The 21,095-nt window shown below is 45.3% G+C and overlaps 1 protein-coding gene across 9 annotated transcripts in view; it reads left to right on the top strand.

Moving 5' to 3' along the window:
* Positions 1-21,095, top strand: part of chl1b (cell adhesion molecule L1-like b) — a 727,052-nt gene that overhangs the window by 566,485 nt on the left and 139,472 nt on the right. For all 9 annotated transcript variants that reach the window (XM_041191219.1, XM_041191221.1, XM_041191227.1 and 6 more), the window contains one exon: positions 20,721-20,925. In XM_041191219.1, coding sequence (XP_041047153.1) covers positions 20,721-20,925 — 205 coding nt within the window. The remainder of the gene's footprint in view (positions 1-20,720; positions 20,926-21,095) is intronic.

The raw sequence follows: 21,095 nt of genomic DNA, 5'->3' as shown, positions 1-21,095 counted from the left end.
GTGTTGACGGTGGTGATATTATCTGAGGAATGTGCTAATGGTCACCTTAATTGTAGAAAGCAGGACAAACAAGTGGCAGATGGCCCTAGAGGGGGTGGGGTGTGGGGAAGGGATCGAAATGGGCTAAAAGGTGGAGATAAAATAATAGATCTAAATAAATTTTAAAATAGGTGGGAAAAGAAAAATGTATTTAAAAAATACAAATTATTGGAAAAAGGGGGATCGGAAAGGGGGTGGGGATGGGGGAGAGAGTTCATGATCTGAAGTTGTTAAACTCAATGTTAAGTCCGGAAGGCTGTAGAGTACCTAGTTGGAAGATGAGGTGCTGTTCCTCCAGTTTCCATTCACTGGAACATTGCAGCAGGCCAAGGACAGACATGTGGGCATGAGAGCAGGGTGGTGTGTTGAAATGGCAAGCAACAGGGAGGTCAGGGTCATGCTTGCGGACAGACCGAAGGTTTTCCGCAAAGCGGCCATCCAGTCTGCGTTTGGTCTCTCCAATGTAGAGGAGACCACATTGGGAGCAGCAAATGCAGTAGACTAAATTGAGGGAAGTGCAAATGAAGTGCTGCTATCATCCCACCAGCCTCTGCATTCAAAGGATCATCCTCCGCCATTTCCGCCAACTCCAGCATGATGCCACCACCAAACACATCTTCCCTTCACCCCCTCGGTGGCATCCCACAGGGAACGTTCCCTTTGGGACACCCTGGGCCACTCCTCCATCACCCCCTGCACCTCAACCCCCCTCCCACAGCACCTTCCCATGCAACCACAGGAGGTGTGACACATGCCCCTTTTCTTCCCCCCTCCTCACCATCCAAGGGCTCAAACACTCCTTTCAAGTGAAGCACCGCTTCATTTGCACTTTCCTCAATTTAGTCTACCGCATTCGCTGCTCCCAATGCAATCTCTGCTACATTAGAGAGACCAAACGCAGACTGAGTGACTGCTTTGCGGAACATCTTCGGTCTGTCCGCAAGCATGATCCAGACCTCCCTGTTGCTTGCCATTTCAACACACCATTCTGCTCTCAAGCCCACATGTCCATCCTTGGCCTGCTGCAATGTTCCAGTGAAGCTTAACGCAAACTGGAGGAACAGCACCTCATCTTCCAAATGGGCACTCTATAGCCTTCCGGACTTAACATTGAGTTCAACAACTTCAGATCATGAACTCTCTCCTCCATCCGCAGCCACTTTCCGATCCCCCTTTTTCCAACAATTTATATTTTTTAAATATATTTTTCTTTTCCCACCTATTTTAAAATTTATTTAGATCTATCATTTTATCTCCACCTTTTAGCCCATTTTGATCCCTTTCCCACACCCCACCCCCACTAGGGCCATCTGCCACTTGTTTGTCCTGCTTTCTACCCTTAATGTCACCATTAGCACATTCCTTAGCTAATATCATCACCGTCAACACCCCTTTGTCCTTTTGCCTATGAAATCTTTGGCAATCTCTTCTTTGCCCTCTATCCAGCTCTACCTGTCCCACCACCCCCCCACCCCTACCTACTTATATTTCACCACATTTCTATATTTCTTTAGTTCTGATGAAGAGTCATTTGGACTCGAAACGTTAACTGTCTTCCTCTCCACAGATGCTGTCAGACCTGCTGAGTTTTTCCAGCTATTTTTGTTTTTGTTTCAGATTTCAAGCATCCACAGTATTTTGCTTTTATTTAAAAATGCAAATTGCCACCTTCACACCTCACCTTCTATTTCTCTATGTTTACCTAATTACCATTTCAAACTTACTTCTGTTCTATACATCAAAGCCTCTCAACCAAATGGTTCTAATCCAATGAAGACACACACACATACATAGACACAGACACCACTAAACTCTATTTTAAAACAATTTCCAATAACATTATTATATCTTCTTGAAACCCTAGAAGAGACAAAATAATTGATTTTTCTCAAATATCAGCAGCCAGGTTTTCAGTACCCTGATAATTAAAATAAACAGTTGAATTAAAGCAGCAGCAGGAGAAATTAAAGCAATGGATTTGGCTCAGAGTGTGGAACAGTAAAGAATACCTTAACAGGGTGTAGACTGAAAAAAGAGAAACCTTCAGGGAAAACTGGAGCATATAATCAATGTTGGAGCTACTATTATTATTCAAGATACTCATGGAAAGTGTCAGCTGTATGTTGAAAGAGATTGATTGAGAAGAGCATTGTCCAATTTATTTACAATGCATCATTTGTTGTAATGCCAATGTGCTGCAACATCGACCTGTCTGCAGCCTTTGATATCAGTGCCCACACCATCCATCCATCTACCAACAGCTCTCCTCTGTCAACCAGCTGTGTGTGATTGCCTTCTCCTAATTCCATTGTTATCTATCGAGACACAGCCCAAGAATCACGTTGGGTGGCTTCTCCTTCTGCTCTTTCATTCTTACCCCTGGAGACATTCCAAGCATTTATCCCTGGCCTCCTCCTGTTTTCCAACTATGTGTTCCCCATCAGCAACATCATCCATGCACACAACATGAGTTGCCACATATATGCTGATGACACCAGCTCTACCTTACCACCACCTCTCTCAACCCTTCAGCTGTCTCTGATTTGCCATAGTCCAACATCCGGGACTGGATCAGCAAAAATTTCCTCTGGTTAAATATTGGGAAGATCAAAGCCCTTGGGACCAGGCCCCATCACGATTATGTTCATCTGCAACTCCATCCCTTTATAGACAAATGCTTAAGACTGAACCAGACCATTCGCAACCTCAGTGAATGATTTGGCACTGAGATGAGCTTTGGTCTACTTAGTCGCTCAATCACCAGGACTGCCTACTTCCATTTCTGTAACATTGCCCAAGTCTGCCTTTGCCTCAGCTCAACTACAGATTAAATCCTCTAATTATTAAACCCTCTATCTACTATCTAGACCAGTGTTGTCCAATAGGATTTTGATGTTTGACAAACTTGTGGCGAGCAGGTCACTATATTTGCCACATGATACAAAATATGTAAAATATAAATAAAACAAATGCACAATCTTTTGAAAATAGTTTTGAGGTTTTAACCTGTCAGTAATCAAGACTGATATAATCACTGCTAGAGCCAGTAGAATGGCTTCAAAAAGGTTTTGCAGTCCAACTGTTGCACTAAACAAGCCTACTGTATATAATCAAAGTATTCAATTTCTGACGCCGCACTTCAGTTTATTTGAAATAAAAGCAAATTTTTTCAAGAGTAAACTATCTTTATTTTATCAGAATTGATATGTTAGGAGAAAACAAATCAACAAATCTCTATGGGCAGAATTTTACATGGGTGTGGCCAACCTGCCTGGGTGTACAATCACCTGAGAAGATGTCCCAACGTCATTCCACAAGCGCACAATCTTCAGGTAGCGGGCACGCATGGGTGTCAGAGCCATGCCTGCCATCAATTAAAAGGCCACTTCAGGCGATTAAAAACCCAATTGAACCCGATTTTACATTGCCTGTGTGATTTTACACTCGCCGCATGGGAAAAACGGCAGCCCACATTTTGTAAAATCTCATCCAAGGGTGGGATAAAAAGCGTCAGCAGCATTGCCAGTGTGAGTAGTGAGGAGTTTAGGAAATAGTTTGCTGCTGGTTGTTTATTTAGATTTAACAGCTTCATCTCAGTTCTGAGCTTCATTCTTAGCATTTCCAGGTTTCATTTCAGGACTCGTTGGTGTCTGCAAGGTCCCTGGGTGATTTTGACCATGTGGACCCTTTCAGGTATCAGACAGCCTTCTTTAACCCTGGTAATGGGGATTGTGCTCTCTGCTGGAGGCACATCCTCTGAGGAGGAAGAGAGGGGCAGAGGGAGAGGAGGCCAGGTGTTCCCATGTAGGTTCCAGGGGAGGGACCTGTGGGAGGAGATGCTCAGGCACAAGGGGCACAGGGCCAGCATGTAGTCCAAGGTGGAAGGCCCACAGATGACCCCACTATCCCACTGCCAGAGTTTACAGGCATCGATGCAGCTACTTCAATATGTCCGAGGTGCAATGCCGAAGGAGGCTCTGCCTCTCCAGGGATAGCATGACCTCCATTTGCCAGATGATTGGGCCTGAGATCATCTCCAGCAGTGTGGCTGGACACCCCATGCCAGTGGCTCTGAAGGTCACAGTGGCCCTCAACTTCTGTGCCTTTGGTTCTTTCCAGGGGTCAGTGGGGGATGTTTGTGGAGTGTCCCAATCAGCTGTCCACAATTGCATCAAGCTGGTGACAGAAGCTCTGTTCAGGTGGATAATGACATTCATTCATTTCCGTACGGTCGAGGCCAGGCAGGCTGAGTGAGCTAGAGGCTTTGCTGGCTTCCTCTGCGTCCAGGGTCCAATCGACTGCACACATGTGGCCATCAAGATGCCAGCAGGTTACTCGGGTGCCTTCATCAACAGGAAGGGATTCCACTCGATGGGTGTCCAGATAGTTTGTGACCATTAGTTGCAGATTCTGCAAGTCTGTGCAAGGTACCCCGGCAGCTCCCATGATGCTTATATCCTGAGACATTCCTAGGTGCCAAGGCTATTCAGTGCTCCAGCCCGACCAAATGGATGGCTGCTGGATGACAAGGGCTACCCATTGAATAGGTGGCTTGTGACATCTCTCCACCACCCAAGAACAGGCAGAGCAGCATTATAATAGGAATCATGCCAGTACTGCCAAGTGGATGATCCATCTCATCCTCCTCCGGAGGTCCCCAGCATCACAGATACCAGCCTTCAGCCAATTTGATTCACTTCTCGTGATATTGAGAAACGGCTGAAGGCACTAGATACTGCAAAGGCTTTGGGCCCTGACAATATTCTGGCAATTGTACTGATGACTTATGCCCCAGAACTTATCGCACCCCTAGCCAAGCTATTCCAGTATAGCTACAACAACACTGGCATCTACCTGGCAATGCGGAAAATTGCCCAGGTATGTCCTGTACACAAAAAGCAGGATGAATCTAACCCAGCCAATTACTGCCCATCAGTCTACTGTAACGTAATGGAAGGGGTCATCAACAGTGCTATCAACTGGCACTTGCTTAGCAATAACTTGCTCATTGATGCCCAGTTTGGGTTTGCCAGGGCCTCTCAGATCCTGACCTCATTGCAGCCTTGGTTCAAACATAAACAAAAAGTGAGGTCAGAGAGACTGCCCTTGACATCAAAGCTGCATTTGACCAAATGTGGCATCAAGGAGCCCTAGCAAAACTGTAGTCAAGGTGAACCAGGGGAAAACTCTCCACTGGTTGGAGTCATACCTAGCACAAAGGAAGATGGTTGTGGTTGTTGGAGGTCACTCAGCTCAACTCCAGGACATCACTGGATGAGTTCCTCAGGGTAGTGTCCTGGGCCCAACCATCTTCAGCTGCTTCAACAATGACCTTCCTTACATCTTAAGGTCAGAAGTGGGGACGTTCACTGATGATTGCACAATGTTCAGCACCATTTGTGACTCCTTAGATACTGAAGCAGACCATGTCCAAACGTAGCAAGACCGGGACAATATCCGGGCTTGGGCTGACAAGTGGCAAGTAACATTTGTGCCACCCATGTGCCAGGCAATGACCATCTTCAACAAGAGAGAATCTTACCATCTCCCCTTGATGTTCAATGGCATTACCATCACTGAATCCCCCACTATCAATATCCTGGGGGTTACCATTGACTAGAAACTGAACTGGACTAGCCATATAAATACAGTGGCTACAAGAGCAAGTCAGAGGCTAGGAATCCTGCAATGAGTAACTCACCTCCTGACTCCCGAAAGCTAGTCCACCATCTACAAGGTACAAGTTAGGAGTGTGATGGAATACTGTCCATTTGCCTGGATGAGTGCAGCTCCAACAATACTCAAGAAGTTTGAAACCATTCAAGACAAAGCAGCCCACTTGATTGGTACCCCCAATTGGAAGCGATGGCATGGTGGTATTATTGCTGGACTAGTAATTCAGAGACTAACAGTAATGCTCTGGGGACCAGGGTTTAAATCCCCCCACAGTAGATGGTGGAATTTGAGTTCAATCAAAATCTGGAATTAAAAGTCTAATGATGACCATGAAATCATTGTTGTAAAAACCCATCTAGTTCAATAATATCCTATAGGGAAGGAAATCTGCTGGCCTACATGTCATTCCAAACCCCACAGCAATGTGGTTGAATCTTAAATGACTTCTGAACAAGGGCAATAAATGCTGGCCCAACCAGTGAAGCCCACATCCTGTGAATTAATAATTAAAAGAAAAAAATGCCTCCACAAGGGCAGTGATAGGGATGACCATAGATTTTCTGAAGATGCGCTTACGATGCCTAGACCATTCAAGGGAAGCACTACAATACCCCCACAGTGGGTGTTACTGATAGTGGTTGCATGCTGTGCTCTCCGCAATCTGGCACTGGCAAAGGGGCACCTACTGGAGGAAGAGGATCTTAGGGCAGCTCCACATGCCACAGAGGATGAATTCAGAAGAAGAGAACACTGAGGACATGGAGGCAGACCTCAGTACCCTGTTTGGAGACCAGGGACACCTTGATGCAATGCTCCTTCAGCTAGGCTGCCAAAGATTTGCCTCTACCTCATGCCAGGGCTGCCATCTCCATCCAGGATGTCTGAAATGACTCTTTCATTTGAACCCAAAATCCACTCAGTGCCTGTGCAATAAAATAGAGGGCAGAATGTTCCCCCACTCAGGGAGGATGTTCAGGAGCGGGCGCGCCACCAATCGGGGGTCTGCCGCCATTTTATGTGAGTGGACCAATTAAGGCCTGCCCAGCGTGACATCCTCTAGGAAGCGCTATGCACTCCCTATGTGGGTGGCGGTGGGGGGGATTTCCTAAGCCAAGAGTGCGCTCTTTCGCTCATGTGCACAAAAGAGTGCACTCATCTCCCTGAGGCTAAGTGCTGCCTCAGGGAGATCGGTGCCAAATTCAAAAATGTTAAATGTAGAAAAATAAAATTTCCCTGACATGTTCCTTTATGTGACACTGTCACATGAGTTGGGACATGTCCATCACTTTTAATCAAACTTTTATTACATTTTTAAAAACCCACATGAAACCTCATCCCGCCCATGGACAAGGTTTCATGCCTTTTCCTAAGCCCCCAGGGCTCCCGGCCTGCCCGCCAACCTTAAGGTTAGACAGGCAGGTCCTTTAACTACTTCAATTTGTTTTTAAATGCCTCAATTGGCCATTGACAGGTCAGCAGGCGCACAGCTGATTCGGCTGTGCTCCCGCCAACCTGAAAATTAAAATGACGTCATTTTACATGTTGGCAAGCAGGCTCCGCCCCCCACTCATCAACCTCAATATTCTGCCCATAGAGCTATTTACAACCAGCATTACATACTAGCAGGGTACCTGCACCAAAAAAACAAAAAGGTGAAGTATACTCAGGCCATTACGACAAAAACAAAATTTATGTAATTTTCACATTCAAAACGAATTAACATTACCATCTCTGATGTTTATTTCCACATCAGTAAATTTATAAACAAAACATTACAGAACAGAAGATCACCCGTGACCCATTGCTGCCCTTGTGCTATGGTGCCTTAAACTTAGTTTTGCAAGTGTAGTATCTTGTTCCCCACCCGCACCCCTGCAAGCCCCCACCCCCCACCCCCCCTGCTGGCACCAGCATTGGAGGAAGCATGCTGACTTTGGTTCTTGTTGGCCTTGACAACTTTGGCGGTTGTCCTCACAGTGGAACCTGTGCTGGCTCCAACTGGGAGGGTGCGGCCAGTGCCAAGGCTGGCATCTCCCCAGTCATCGCAACCTCATCAGATGCCACGGTCACTGGCAGAGGAGCGGAGGGAACCCCTGATTCTATCCATGGATCTGCCTCTCCATGAGAGTTGCCACTCTCTCAATGGAGGAAGCAGTGCACTCGGCGATGATGGTCAATGCAGTGCTTATGCTCCACATGAACCTTTCCACAACAGAGATCATAGCATGCACACCCTCATGGATTTCCGCCAGATCCTCCCACGCATCCTGCTGGACATCCAGCATCTACCGCCTAATGGATGACTCCAGAGGCTCATCATATGCCTTTGACTGAGCATTGTCCTGGTCTCCAGCAGTCCTCTGACTACCAGCCCCCTGGGCACTTTATGCCTCCGCGTGTACCTCAAGCGAGTGTGGATTGCCCTCACTGCTGTGCACCAACGTTCTAGCTGAAGATCTAATGCCCACAAAGGTGCTAATATATGCTCCTGTGCCTGGTTCAGAGAGCGGGTGTGACACAGGTACAGTTGAAGCCCGACAGTCATCTGGCATCAGGGGTTGCTCTTTGAGGCCCTGCAATGAGTGCGCACTGGCAAACCTAAGGGCGAACAACCTCATATCATTAGTTTAAATTATCACGCTGTCACTGTGCATGTTAAGCACCCTGGTGAGAACCAGGTGAGGAGGTCAGCATCATGGTGTCATCATCTTTCAATGATCAATAGGGTCTCCAGTTTTGAGGCTCCAGTCAATTAAGAGACTGCACAAGAATGTTTGCACCATCCGAAACTCTCACCTCTGTGTACTGACCTCTTACCTTCGTCTGACACTTCAGCCTCTCCACAACCAGCTGAACGAGGTGCGTGGTGCGTCTGCAGCTCCAAGATGTCCTGCTCAAATCTAGTCAATATTAGGAGGATTGGGGGTCTCCACCTGTCCGTGACCTCTCAATGTGTTTATGGCTCATCTTCTCCTGAAAGGACAGAGGAGCATTTATTGGTCCATTGTAGCCTGGCCAATCCCACTTGAGGAAAACCTTCCAGGGCACTTCCGAGTCATGACCCTCAAGCCGCAAGGCATTCTATCCAAGCTGCCAGGGCTCACCTACTTGGCTAGCCCCGGCCTCATTGACAGTTGGCACAAACTCTAACAGCCCTGAGCTCCACGGGGGGATGGCCAGCCCTCAACACTTCAACACACTGATCCATGCCAATGTGGTATTCACCATCCCTGAGCACAGCAGGTAGTTGAACACTTTGCGACACTGCACCCATGTGCACCATGCAAAGTTGTGGCTCCTGACCTCACCTGCCACCTCCTCCCAAGCTTGTTTTGTCTGGTGCAGTGTCCTCCTCCTCTTCCCATCTCTGGGCACGAGGGTATCCCTCTTGGCAGCCACCTCCTCCAGGAGGACCACTCATCCAAAAAACAGGGGGCCGAGTGCCACCCGACCCACCCTCCTGCCTGGCGTCTCCAGCCGCTGGTGAGGCCATGGCTTCAGTCTCCAGAACACGGAATATATGATTCTTCCCTGGCAGCCTTCAAGGAGCTGCCTCTGCTGTTTCTAAACTGCCTGCCAGGTCACCATTGGACCCAGCACCTGACAGGCCCCCACCCCTGCCCAGCCCTCCCTGTCCATTGGGAAGACACGCTGGATGGGACTTAATTGGCCTGCAGCATGAAACTGTGGTCGGGGCTGATTGCGGTCAGGGGTCTATTTCCCGATTGATCCTGAGCCCTTTGGTCGCACCTGCCCACCAAAGATAAAATTCAGGGCCATGTAATTGTTTCTCCAGTCTGAATTTTGCCTTGCTTATGCTCTTTTGCCTGCCATTTTTGAACACAACATTTGGATTCATAATGGACCTTTGGCTCATGGCTAATCTTCTGTAATCTGTCCTTTTATGCCAGTAACATTCTATTCCTTTCAAATACTCATTTCAACAGATAGATTAATATGAAGGCTGAACCCATTTGGATGTTGTTGCACGGCCCAATCTTGCCAGAATTGTACATTTCAACCCTCACTAGCAGCCATGCAGCATGGCTGCAGAGGCAATGGCATAGTGGTATTGTCACTGCATTAGTAATCCAGAGACCTGAGGTAATCCTCTGGGGACCTGGGTTTGAATCCTGCCATGGCAGATGGTGGAATTTGAATTCAATAAAAATCTGTAATTAAAAGCCTAATAACAATCATGAAATGATCATTTTAAAAAACCCATCTGGTTCACTAATGCCCTTTAGGGAAAGAAATTTGCTCTCATTACCTGGTTTGGCCTACATGTGACTCCAGACCCACAGCAATGTGACTGACTTTTAAATGCCCTCTGAACTAGGGATGGGTAATAAATGCTGTCCTGGTCCGCGATGCCCACATCCCATGAATGACTCAAGAAAAACTAGCTAAACAAAACCATATTCTTTAGTTAGCGTCCCTTGTGTCACTAGATTCCCCAAGGAAATTTTTGATAGCAGTTAGACTGCTCTCCTTCCACAGGCTGGCCCTGTTTTCACAGCACTTCACAGAGCAGTCCCACAGACCTAAATGTATTCTCATTTAGAGGCACCCAGAGAGAACAGGAGCAGAGAATGTAACAAACGGAGGGCAAGTTTTCTTCCCAATTTTTCATTGAGCAAGTGATCCTTCAGCTTCCAGGTCATTGGAAATGTGACAACTGAACTGTAATCTGATAAACATAGTCACAGCCTGATCGGCACATGTCTCCTGTTTGAAACCAACATGGTTGATTCTTCTTTGTTCAATTTAGGATACAGAGCAAACAGTGGTCCAGCGAGTGACACCGGTACTCATGTCCACTGCTGCAACTTTAACACAACTCAATATTGTGTGGCTCTAAAACTGAACAGCATCAATTCACCAGATTTGGCAACACTGGACAGCACTGCTCTAGATGACTATTCCAATGTTCTCCTGGCCCACCTCCCATTTTCGGCACTACATAAGCTTGTGCCCATCCAAAACTCTTATGTCCTTAACCCATCTCACACAACATTCTGTTCACCCATCACCCTTCAGCTTGCTGGCCTACATGGGCAACCGGTCTGACAACACTTCAATTTTACAATGAACACCTTTGATTTCAATGGTCTTGATTTCTCCATGGTCTTGCCTCTCCCTATATATATAAACTACTCCAGTTCTACAAACCACCGCCACCACCATATCCCTGCCCTCTACCACCAGCCCCTAACTGAGATATCTGTGCTCCCCTGATTCTGTCCACTTGTGCATCCCAGATTTTAATCACTCTACTATTGGCGAAGTGCGTCCAACCATTTGGGCTCTGAGCTCTGGAATTCCCCTCCCTAAACCTCCCTGCCTTTTTAGCTCCCTCTCTTCAAAACCTAACTCGTCATCCAAACTTTGGATCATCTTTCGTACTATCGCCGTTTAAGTCTCTGTGTCAGATATGGCTTGTCAGTGCTCCTGTGAAGCATCTTGAGACTCTTTAATATGCCAATAACACGATCTAAATGCAAGTTGTTGTTGTCATTGTTGATAGATGTCACCATGTTGGTGTGTTTGTAAATGACTGAAAAAAAGACTGACTTGTGATTACTTTCCATGAATTGATGCCTTTTTAGTCCTTAGACTGCAGCAATCCCAGCATAATCAGCTATCTTGCTTGGACAGAGCGTTTTGTTAGCTTGCACTGAAACAAACACAAATGTTATGAATGGAGACACTGATTAAACAGGGATAACTTTATTATTGTAGTATTAACCCAAAAATTACAAATATCCAAATGTATAATTTCCTTACAATTGATTTTGAAAACCATTGCCATTTTTGTTCTCATGGTAATCTTGTTCATCCTGTTGGCCTGTTTCATTGTTTCTGGTTCTTCCTGATCTATTTTGGATTTGGAACCACTTAAAAAAAAATCAGATTATTTGTTTAAAAACTGCTTCCGAGAAAATAGAAAAATTAGGATAGTCCATATTACACATACGATCAGTTCAACCATGGATGCATTTTCATCTGTCTAAAAGGATGAATGAGTGCATTTGGAGTCGATCCACAGAAGAGCAGCTCGTCTGCACAAGCAAGCTTCATTGTGGCAAATAAGTATTAACATGACAAAGGAAATCATTGTAAGGTAAGGCAGGTTGCACATGATAGGGATCCAGCAGACTGAGTCCAGTTGAAGTGTAATATTCTTCCATATTCAACTAAATTAATATTTTACACTTGATTTCTTTGTCAAAAAGTAACCATTATTTCAATTGCAATGGAGGAATCTGCCCAAAGGTGCATTTATTATATGAATTAATAAAGAAAACTTTACATATATACATACCTAATTGGACTAATAGAAACATAGGGCAGAATTTTACATGCCTGTTGGCTTCAGGCGTCATGGTGGGCACGAGAGGACAATATGGCAGGAAGGTCAAAAATTGATTTCTTGCTGTCATCAAACCAGTTTGCAATCGCCCATCAATGACAGGCCACATTTCCCGCTGCCACACATCTGGAACTTCATTTTAATACATCTGCATATATACATAAGCTCAGCTTGCCAGAATCATCCCCCCATGTCAAATTTACCGCCCATGTTGCAGGAAAACATGCCAGTGCCAAACACATCTTGACAAGTATAATGTACAGAGGTTGGGGCTTACCGTCAGGGCCTTGCTCACATCATGGACATCCAAGGAGCAGAAGATGCTGGAGCCCGATAGCAACAGGACCCTGAAGGAACGTGCATCGCATGCTGCTTGGATGGGTGGATTCTTATGGACATGGCTCTGTCACGAAGCAACTCGTGGAAGGTGGAAGGTCACCTTTGAGGGTCTGTTTCAGGACATCATTGTCTTGGCCATGGTTTGCTATGGATGATCATCAGGGGGTGGAGAGGAAGGTCTAGGTTTGACTGGGAGAGGAAGGTGTACCAGAGGGGGTGAGGTGAGATTAACGGGGAGGCAGGGTAACAATGGTCTTGGGGTTGGTGTGAGATTGGGAGTGGAGGAGGGAGTATGGGGGGGAGGAGGGTGTAATGGGGAGAATACGGCAACTGGGGAAGTAGGTGTAAGGGAAGGAGTTGAGACAAGGGAAAGAGTTCGCAGTGGGGGTAGGAGCCTGGATGGAGAAAGGAGTAAGGGGTGGGATGTCCAGGTGAATGTGCAAAGGAGGGAACTGTGGAGTCGATGATAGCCTCCTAGGGAGAGAAATGAGAGGGGGCATGGTAGGAGGAAATGGTGAGAAAAGAGAGGGGGCAGAATGGGCCGATAGGGTGGAAGGGTGAGAGTGCGACAGTAGTGGTAAAAGCTAGAGTGAGGGTGGTTGGTGGTGACTGAGAGGCAGATGCGGACCCTGGGGGTGGGAAAGAAGGGGTCAGGGAGGTCAATATGGGTGGGGATGGGACTCTCGGGAAGGCAGGGAATGCGTATGTTCACCTGGACATCCCGGAAAGAAAAGGGCTCTGGCTGGTAGGTGATGTTGGGGTGTGGAAGGTGATGCCAGGGAGGTCGACAATGATTGGGGGGAAAGACATGGGTGACTGGGAGAGGGCAAAGGAGAGGGGAGCTGAGGACAAAATGGACCAGTATCATGCTTCTAAAATTGAAAGTGAAAGGAATCTTGTGTTGGGCAGGAACAGGCGCTGCATGGGAGTGTGGGTCAGCTCAGATAGGAGAACCCCAGCAGGCAGCATTGAAATGCTCAGGACATTGAGATGAGCGTGAAGGAGGAAGGATCTGCATGCGTGGGATTGTGCTTGCACAAAGCTCCAAAAGGCCCTGTCACACATGCTCACTTCTCCCTCCAAAACTACTCTTGTTAGTGGAGGGGGAACGCAGGGTGGTGGGGGGAGCCTTGTGAAGTCTGTAAATGAGGCTGAAAGACATCATTACACATTATTCAGTGAAAGTGAATATATTTTCAAATTATTAAGTGACAAAATGTATTGTGATCAGAAATTTTTAACTTTTCTAGGTCTAACACTTCTAGGTACTGCTCTGACATCCACAGCAGGGATGGAGACAGCCGGGGCAGTGGTTGGCCATGTTGCCTCTGATTACTTTGGCGTGCGTCCCCTGGAGAGCCGAGGCATTGAGGGCCCTGACTTACTTTGGCTATCCTCCTGTGGGCCAGCTACTCCCTCTGCGTTGAGAGAGGACAAGGTTGAGGGGGGTCACAGGCAAAGGGGACTCAGAAGGAGTGGACAGCCTCTAAGATTCCTGAATGGATAACCCAGGGGTGAGCAGCTGCCGCTCCTCTTCCCTTCAGGTGAGAGGAAGGAACATCTGGGGGAGACGTTGAGGTGCCCCGTTTCTCTCTTGCGTTGCCAATGTAGGAACTCGTCCATGGCTCCTGCCGTGCAGTGCAGGCCTGCACGCATCTCCACATTCTGCTGGACCAGGGTCTCCATGGTGTCCACCATCCTTCCCATGGAGACCTCCGTACATGCACATGTGGGCACCAGTTCATCAGAGAGCAGGCAGATGCACCTTCCAACAGCTCTGCAAGATGTTCCCACATCTTCTGCTGACTCTCCACAATGAGTTGGAAGGCCAAATCCAGAGGCTAGTCATCTGACTTGGGCCTCACAGATGCCTCTTCCTCCGCAATCCTCCGAGTGCCAAGAGCTCGCAAGAACCTGCCTCCTCCTGCTGCAGACACATGTGTGTCCTTGTGGTTACTGCCAGGGTTGTGAACCTGGCCTGCTCTAGATCTAGGTCCCACCGAGGTTTGTGTCTCTGTGCTGGTATAGGGTGGGGATGAGCGCTGTGACGGGTCTTTCAGGCTATTTATTTCCAGCTTTTCATTGGAGGAGGAGTCCTCTTGGCTGGAGGTGAGGACATGGATGGAGCTGAGGGACTGGCTGGCTGAGGGTGTCGATCACTTGGCAGAGCTCCCTATGAACCAAAGTAGAGGTGATTGATTCATGGCAGCAGAGTCAAAATCAGGAGAGAGAGCACTAACATTTGCATTGAGAGAGGGATGATGTGGTACAGGATCCTCACGTGGATGTTCACTGTAGACTGCAGCATGGTCCACCAGGCAGCGTGATGGAAACCTCCTCAAAGTGAGTGAGAGGCCTGATGTGGGCCACTCCACCCCACCTGGGACCTCCCCCTGCTGTTGTGAGCCAGCTTTTCCTGCATGAAAACAGATGGAGAGAGTGTGATCAGGACACATGGTACAGCATAGAATGTTTGTGGGGTGAGCGGAGCCATGGATGGATGAGGACACAAGCTCAAGAGGATGTGAGCCTGATGGAGATGTGAGGGTGTGTGTGAGAGTTAGTGGTGTTGTCCCTTCAGGTGTGAGATCTTTGTGGATGTATAATGAGTTTGGGATTGTGAGAGTTGAGAGTGATGAGAGGAATGACTTACGCTGGTGGAACAGATGAGACCATTCATGCTGTTACGGCACTGGATGGCTGTCCCCTTTTACAAGGCGTTGACGCTGACCACCACTGCCACCACCTCCCATGCTGGATTGGTGACCTTGCTTGCTGGCCTTCACCCAGAGTGGTGGTAGAAGACATCATGGTGGGTCTTCACTGCATTCAGTCGGTGCTCAAGGGAGGCGTTACTAAATCTGGGGGCAGCATGTTTCCTCCCTTTGGCAACCAGTAGTTTACTGCATCTTCCTATCCCTTGAAGAGTGCTGGCTCTGTGCAGGGGCAGCCTTTAAATATGGCGCCTGGTTTACTGAAGGCCTGATATGACAGTAGGGCGGGTGAAAGAGAGCGCACCCACCAGCGACCCGGCATGTTCACTGAGAATGCATGATTAATGAGTTGGATTGGGACAATATGACATGAAAAGCCAGCATTGCGGCCAGTGGATAAAACATCCTTTTTCCTGCTCACTACTGCATTTAGTGCAGATCTGGGACCATTCCACCCCATGGAATGGTTACTGCAGAAGAAGACCATTTGGCCCATTGTATTCATACAGGGTCTTTGCCAGAGCAACTCAGCTAATCCCATTTCCTCCACCAATCCATGCACTAATGTCTTTATAATCTATAATAGCACTATTGACTTTCAATATTTAATATTAATTTCTATTCTATAACACCTGTTGCAACTGCCTGACTTTAATAAAGCAATAGCAAATCAGAATCTGATGAATTAAGAAATACACATCAAATATAAGGAGAGTGGCTATAAAACCTCCAATGAGAAACCACTGAGGATTTATTAAAGAACTAAAGCTGGGTTTGAATTAAATATTTTTGCCCAGTGCTGTGAATCAGCAAGTTGAATGCAGTCTTTGTATATGCATTTCTCCAGATTTTGCGGTCAGTAATCAAGGAAGGAACTCATCATTCAGCTCACTGATGGCTGCCCACAAAGTGTTTTGCTGCCTTTAGTTCACAGACTTTCTCTAATTTGTGCCTGTTTCAGTACACTGCCATCAACAGGGCATCTATGATGCCAGTGAGCTGGGCAAGAAATAGCGAGCCACTCAACCACGCAGATTGATCAGCCCTCCCAGAGATACACAGGACTGTATGTTAAGTATTTGACACATTGATATTTGGGAGCCCAACAGCACATGAGGAATGCAAAATTTCTGGCAGAGTGTTTGTCAGTGGCTTTTTAAGCCAACCATTGAATTAGCGTCTGACATCCGGATTTCCTGACTAATTTATGTGAGTGAACTAGATGAGTATTTAACAGGATCCTGCAAGGATGGAAGCTGAAGAATTGTCCAAGTGTTTAAACATAGGAAGACACTGCAGCAATGAATTCTCAATTTTAGAAGGCAGTGCCTTGTTTCACTGATGCCTCCCTAGTCTTTTGTGGTCTGCAAGGGCCCCTGGGGAGATTCCCATCCCTGTAACAGAAGCAGGAACCTACTTCAGAGAACAAGAAGACATAGTTGGATATTGCACAGAAGTTATGGAGAGGAGTATGAAGCCACATTTCTGGATGCAGTGTGGCAGATGTTTAATGACCTAATCAGATCAGAAAAGATGTAATGGCAGATTTTATGTGTGTCTAACCCCAGCCTCCCTCACCCTGTCTTCTTAAACCTACTGTAGCACTAACAACTGATAGCAATTTGCAGATGCACCCATTTCTCTCTGTCTTTGCACATGCGCACGTCCCCATCTCACCATACACACTCACCTTCAATGTCGCATCTATAACTCAGTGACCCTCAACGTATCTATCCACTCAAAATATTGCCCTACTTTCACTCTTTGCAAAAGAGGAGAACACAGAAATTTAGGGAGCAGCAAGGAACTAGAGGTGACATGCAGCAATCATTCAAATGCCAGGCAGTACCAAGTTGTCGTGCTGTCTGCATTACAATGAATAGCCATGGCTTAATCATGCACTGTGATCTTCACACCCATTTTCAGGGGTTATCTAAATTAGTCCTCACAGATTTAAACCTGGAAGCCTAAATTAGAATATTTAATATAAAATTGTGCAGAAAGTGAAATAAAGAGAGGGAAAAACAGACATGATTAAGAGAGATTGAAACATAAAAGAGACATACAGAAAAAGCAAAAATAAATTAATTTTTTTATAAAAAATCTCCAACAGCAATTAAATTCTGTAGGAATAAGCCTCCCACAGTATTTAGGAGCTTTGTATCAATACCTTGAAGACTGACCACAGAGTTAAAATTCACTTATACCCTGAAAGCAAGAACCCTAACTTTTCCTGGTGTGTTTTGTAGGTATCTAGTGGGTGAGTACTGCAACCTCACCTACTTCTTGTATAAATGCTGAATCTATCTGTGAGATACCAGCGTAGCAAAATTAGTGGAGGAGCAGGACAAATTGGGCAGTAACTCATGGATTTCCAGGTTTAATTGAGGCCATAAATTGCTGCAAAGGCAGGATCTTCTTTCAAGCAATGCTTTTCTTTCAAATTACACTGTGGAATATACATTTCTATGTTATGTTATGTAGGTATATGTAAGACAATCACCAACATATAAATTCTTAGGGTTAAAGGCAGGGGAGACTTGATGGTCAATTTCTTCACAAATGCTGTTAGTTTGTGCAACCTATTATATAATAAATTTGCATCTCGTGGGCCTAATCTGCCCATCCTTAGCAAGTGTAATGTCAAACCCTACAGACTGAAAGGCTTGAAGTCTTGGGGAGAAAACTGGGGGGATAAAGCATGAGGGACTGGAGATTCCACTAGCTTGGCCAAAATTGAACAAATCAGCACAAAAAAGTAAAGAATTTTAAGCACACTTTATGTTCAGTGCAAATTACGGCCTGCACAACTTGAGTTTCTAATCTTATATGCTGGCTTAAAAAAAAATTACTCCGGAAGCAGACCTTGCCCTCAAAACTGACCCTGCCTCCACATTGAACACTTTTGCTAATCTGTACCATTTGCAGGTTTTCAAGGAGGCTCTTAACATTAAACATTTTTTTCCTAGGCATAAAAATGTGCAAAAAGATTTTTTTGGCAAAAAGATTTTAAATCATAGAATTATAGGACAGTTACAGCATAGGAAGAGACTATTCGGCTTCAAGCCTGTACTGACTTTATGCAAGAGCGATTTAGATAGTCCCACACTCCCACCCGTTCTCCATAACCCTGCAATTTTTTTCTCATCAGGTGCTTACTCAATTCCCTTTTGAAAACCACAATTTTATCTACCTCCACCACACTCTCAGGCAGTGCATTCCAGATCCTAACCACTCGCTATGTGAAAATATACATTTATATACAATATGCATATTTTTAAAAAATGGTAAATGGCTCTGTTTGGTTTATTTTAAAGTTATTTTCCGTAATTAAAAATCAGGTCGCTCACAGACAGTGGACTAAAATTAAAATGCTATTTTTTTTGTGATAAACTCATTTCCAGCTGTATTAATAAACTGCACTACGTTTTACTCTTAAATATAATTACAGAAATATATTGGTGATAGGCAAATAAGTTGAGCAGAAGTGTGAGCAAAAAGAAACGCTTATGAAAACTGGCGCAGTTTGAGCTCAGGTCACCAATTCCGGCTGAAGTGGAAACTCTTGGCCTTCATGTTAATTGTTGTGCAATATCTATGCTGGTCACACGTTTATTTGTTATGAACTTTCTTCTATTGTCAATCATAACTTTTAAAAATTCATTCATGGAATGTGGGCATTGCTGGCTAGGCTGGCATTTATTATCCATCCCTAATTGCCCTTAAGAAGGTGGTGGTGAGCTGCCACTGCAGTCCATGTGGTGTAGGTACATCCACAGTGCTGTTAGAAAGGGAGTTCTAGGATATTGATAGTGAAGGAACGGCAATATATTTCCAAGTCAGGATGTTGAGTGACTTAAAAGGGAACTGCCAGGTGGTGGTGTTCCCATCTATCTGTGCCCTCATCCTTATAGATGGTAACGGTCATGGGTTTGGAAGGTTCCATCAAAGGACACTTGGTGAATTCCTGCAGTGCCTTTTGTAGATGGTCCACACTGCTGTAACAGCGCATTGGTGGTGGAGGGGATGAATGTTTGCAGATAGGGTGCCAATCAAGTGGGCTGCTTTTCCCTGAACCATGTCAAGCTTCTTGACTGTTGTTGGAGTTGCACTCATTTAGGCAAGAGGAAAGTATTCCATCACATTCCTGACCTGTGCCTTGTAGATGGTGCACAGGTTTTGGGGAGTCAGGAAGTGAGTTACTCACCACAGAATTCCTAGCCTCTGATCTGCACTTGTAGCCACAGTATTTACGTGGCTAGTCCAGTTCAGTTTCTGGAGAATGGCAACCCCCAGGATGTTGATAGAGGGAGATTCAGTGATGGTAATGCCATTGAACGTCAAGGGTTGATGGTTAGATTCTTTTTTGTTGGAAGTGGTCATTGCCTGGCACGAATGTTACTTGCCACTTGTCAACCCAAGCCTGGACATTGTCCACGACTTTCTGCATTTGGACATGGACTGCTTCAGTATCTGAGGAGTCGCAAATGGTGCTGAACATTGTGCAGTCATCAGTGAACATTCCTACTTCCGACCTTATGATGAAAGAAGGGTCACTGATGAAGCAGCTGAAGATGGTTGGGCCTAGGACAGTATCCCAAGGAACTCAGACAAACCCTGAGGAATTTGCTGTAGTGATAATTGTGAGGCTGTCGGCATCCACTGATATTGCTGGATAAAACTTACAGCAACTTCTAGCATCTACACAAGTGCTGTTAAATTTGGAAACGCGAAAGGTGCTGTCAGTGATAGCCTGCTTCTCCACAGCATGCCCTGGTGCAGTATTCACTGATGGGATCTACATAGGAATTATTGTCAAGTGTGAACTAATTAAATGCCATTACTGCACCGAATATAGATGGAAAACCTAAGGTTTGTTCAATCAGGAATAACTGAGTTTTAAACGGCATACCAAGTCATAATTTCTACTGAACAACCTCTCCAAATCTGAAAAAATAATTTTAGAAGTGTGGAATCTCATTCCCTCAGAAGAAAATTAAAATGTTGCAGGTTTTCTTTTCAAAAAAAGTTGTGTTTTTCTCTGAAAGTTTCTCCCTTAACCCTGTGTGCCCCAATCTTGATTTCACTTTTTGTACAATGATATAAACATAATTTATACTTCCTGCATTTTATTGTTGCTTTGCCATGCATGAGAATTCTCCAATCTGATTGGCTGGTTGACCTCTGCTACCTTCCCTCTACCTGAAAGCCACAGCCCCATTTGAGGAAGACACCAAATGTAAACTAATGTCAGAAAGGAGACTGTGTACTAGAACAACGTTGTGGGCTACTTTTTTTCCAGGTGAACAGCAATCACCATTCCTCAACAGCTGATGACAAAACCCATGCTATTACCAGAAACATTGAGAAGGAATCACATTTAAAAATATATTGTATTAAATTAAATAGATTGTCAATGTGAACTATAGACTTGCCCAAACAATAGACTTTTTGGATGTACTTCATCCTTGCCCCTTCACTTTTATATGTGTAATTGCTTTGTAGTTCATTTATTGTGCAGTGTGCTTGTTTTTCTAAGACAGCTAATTTACAGGTAACATTTTTTTTTACTGTTACAGATTGTCTACTGGAAAATAAAAAGTTTATTGGAGAGGAGAAAACGATATGTTGAGAAACATGTCCTTACTTTTAATGGACAACGCAGTCATGGAATGGTTCCAGGTCTAGAACCCTACAGTGAATATGGTCTGATTGTGATGGTCTTTAATAGAAAAGGCGATGGGCCACAAAGTGGTTCCATTCATTTCAAGACCCCAGAAGGAGGTAAGGCATTAGCCTCCTACAATATCAATTATAAAAGGTTTAACAAAATTAAATATCATACAATTTCTTTGAAGTTGTTGCACATCAAATTATCATATATGGATACAATAGAACCTCTTATAAACAATAATTTATAGTATTATGTACAACTTTTGAGCCCTTTGTTAAAC

The sequence above is a fragment of the Carcharodon carcharias genome, chromosome 7 (genome assembly GCF_017639515.1).
Source record: "Carcharodon carcharias isolate sCarCar2 chromosome 7, sCarCar2.pri, whole genome shotgun sequence".
NCBI classification, from domain to species: Eukaryota; Metazoa; Chordata; class Chondrichthyes; order Lamniformes; family Lamnidae; genus Carcharodon; species Carcharodon carcharias.
Note: the sequence above shows the minus strand (reverse complement) of the source record. Positions and strands in the feature narration are given on the sequence as shown.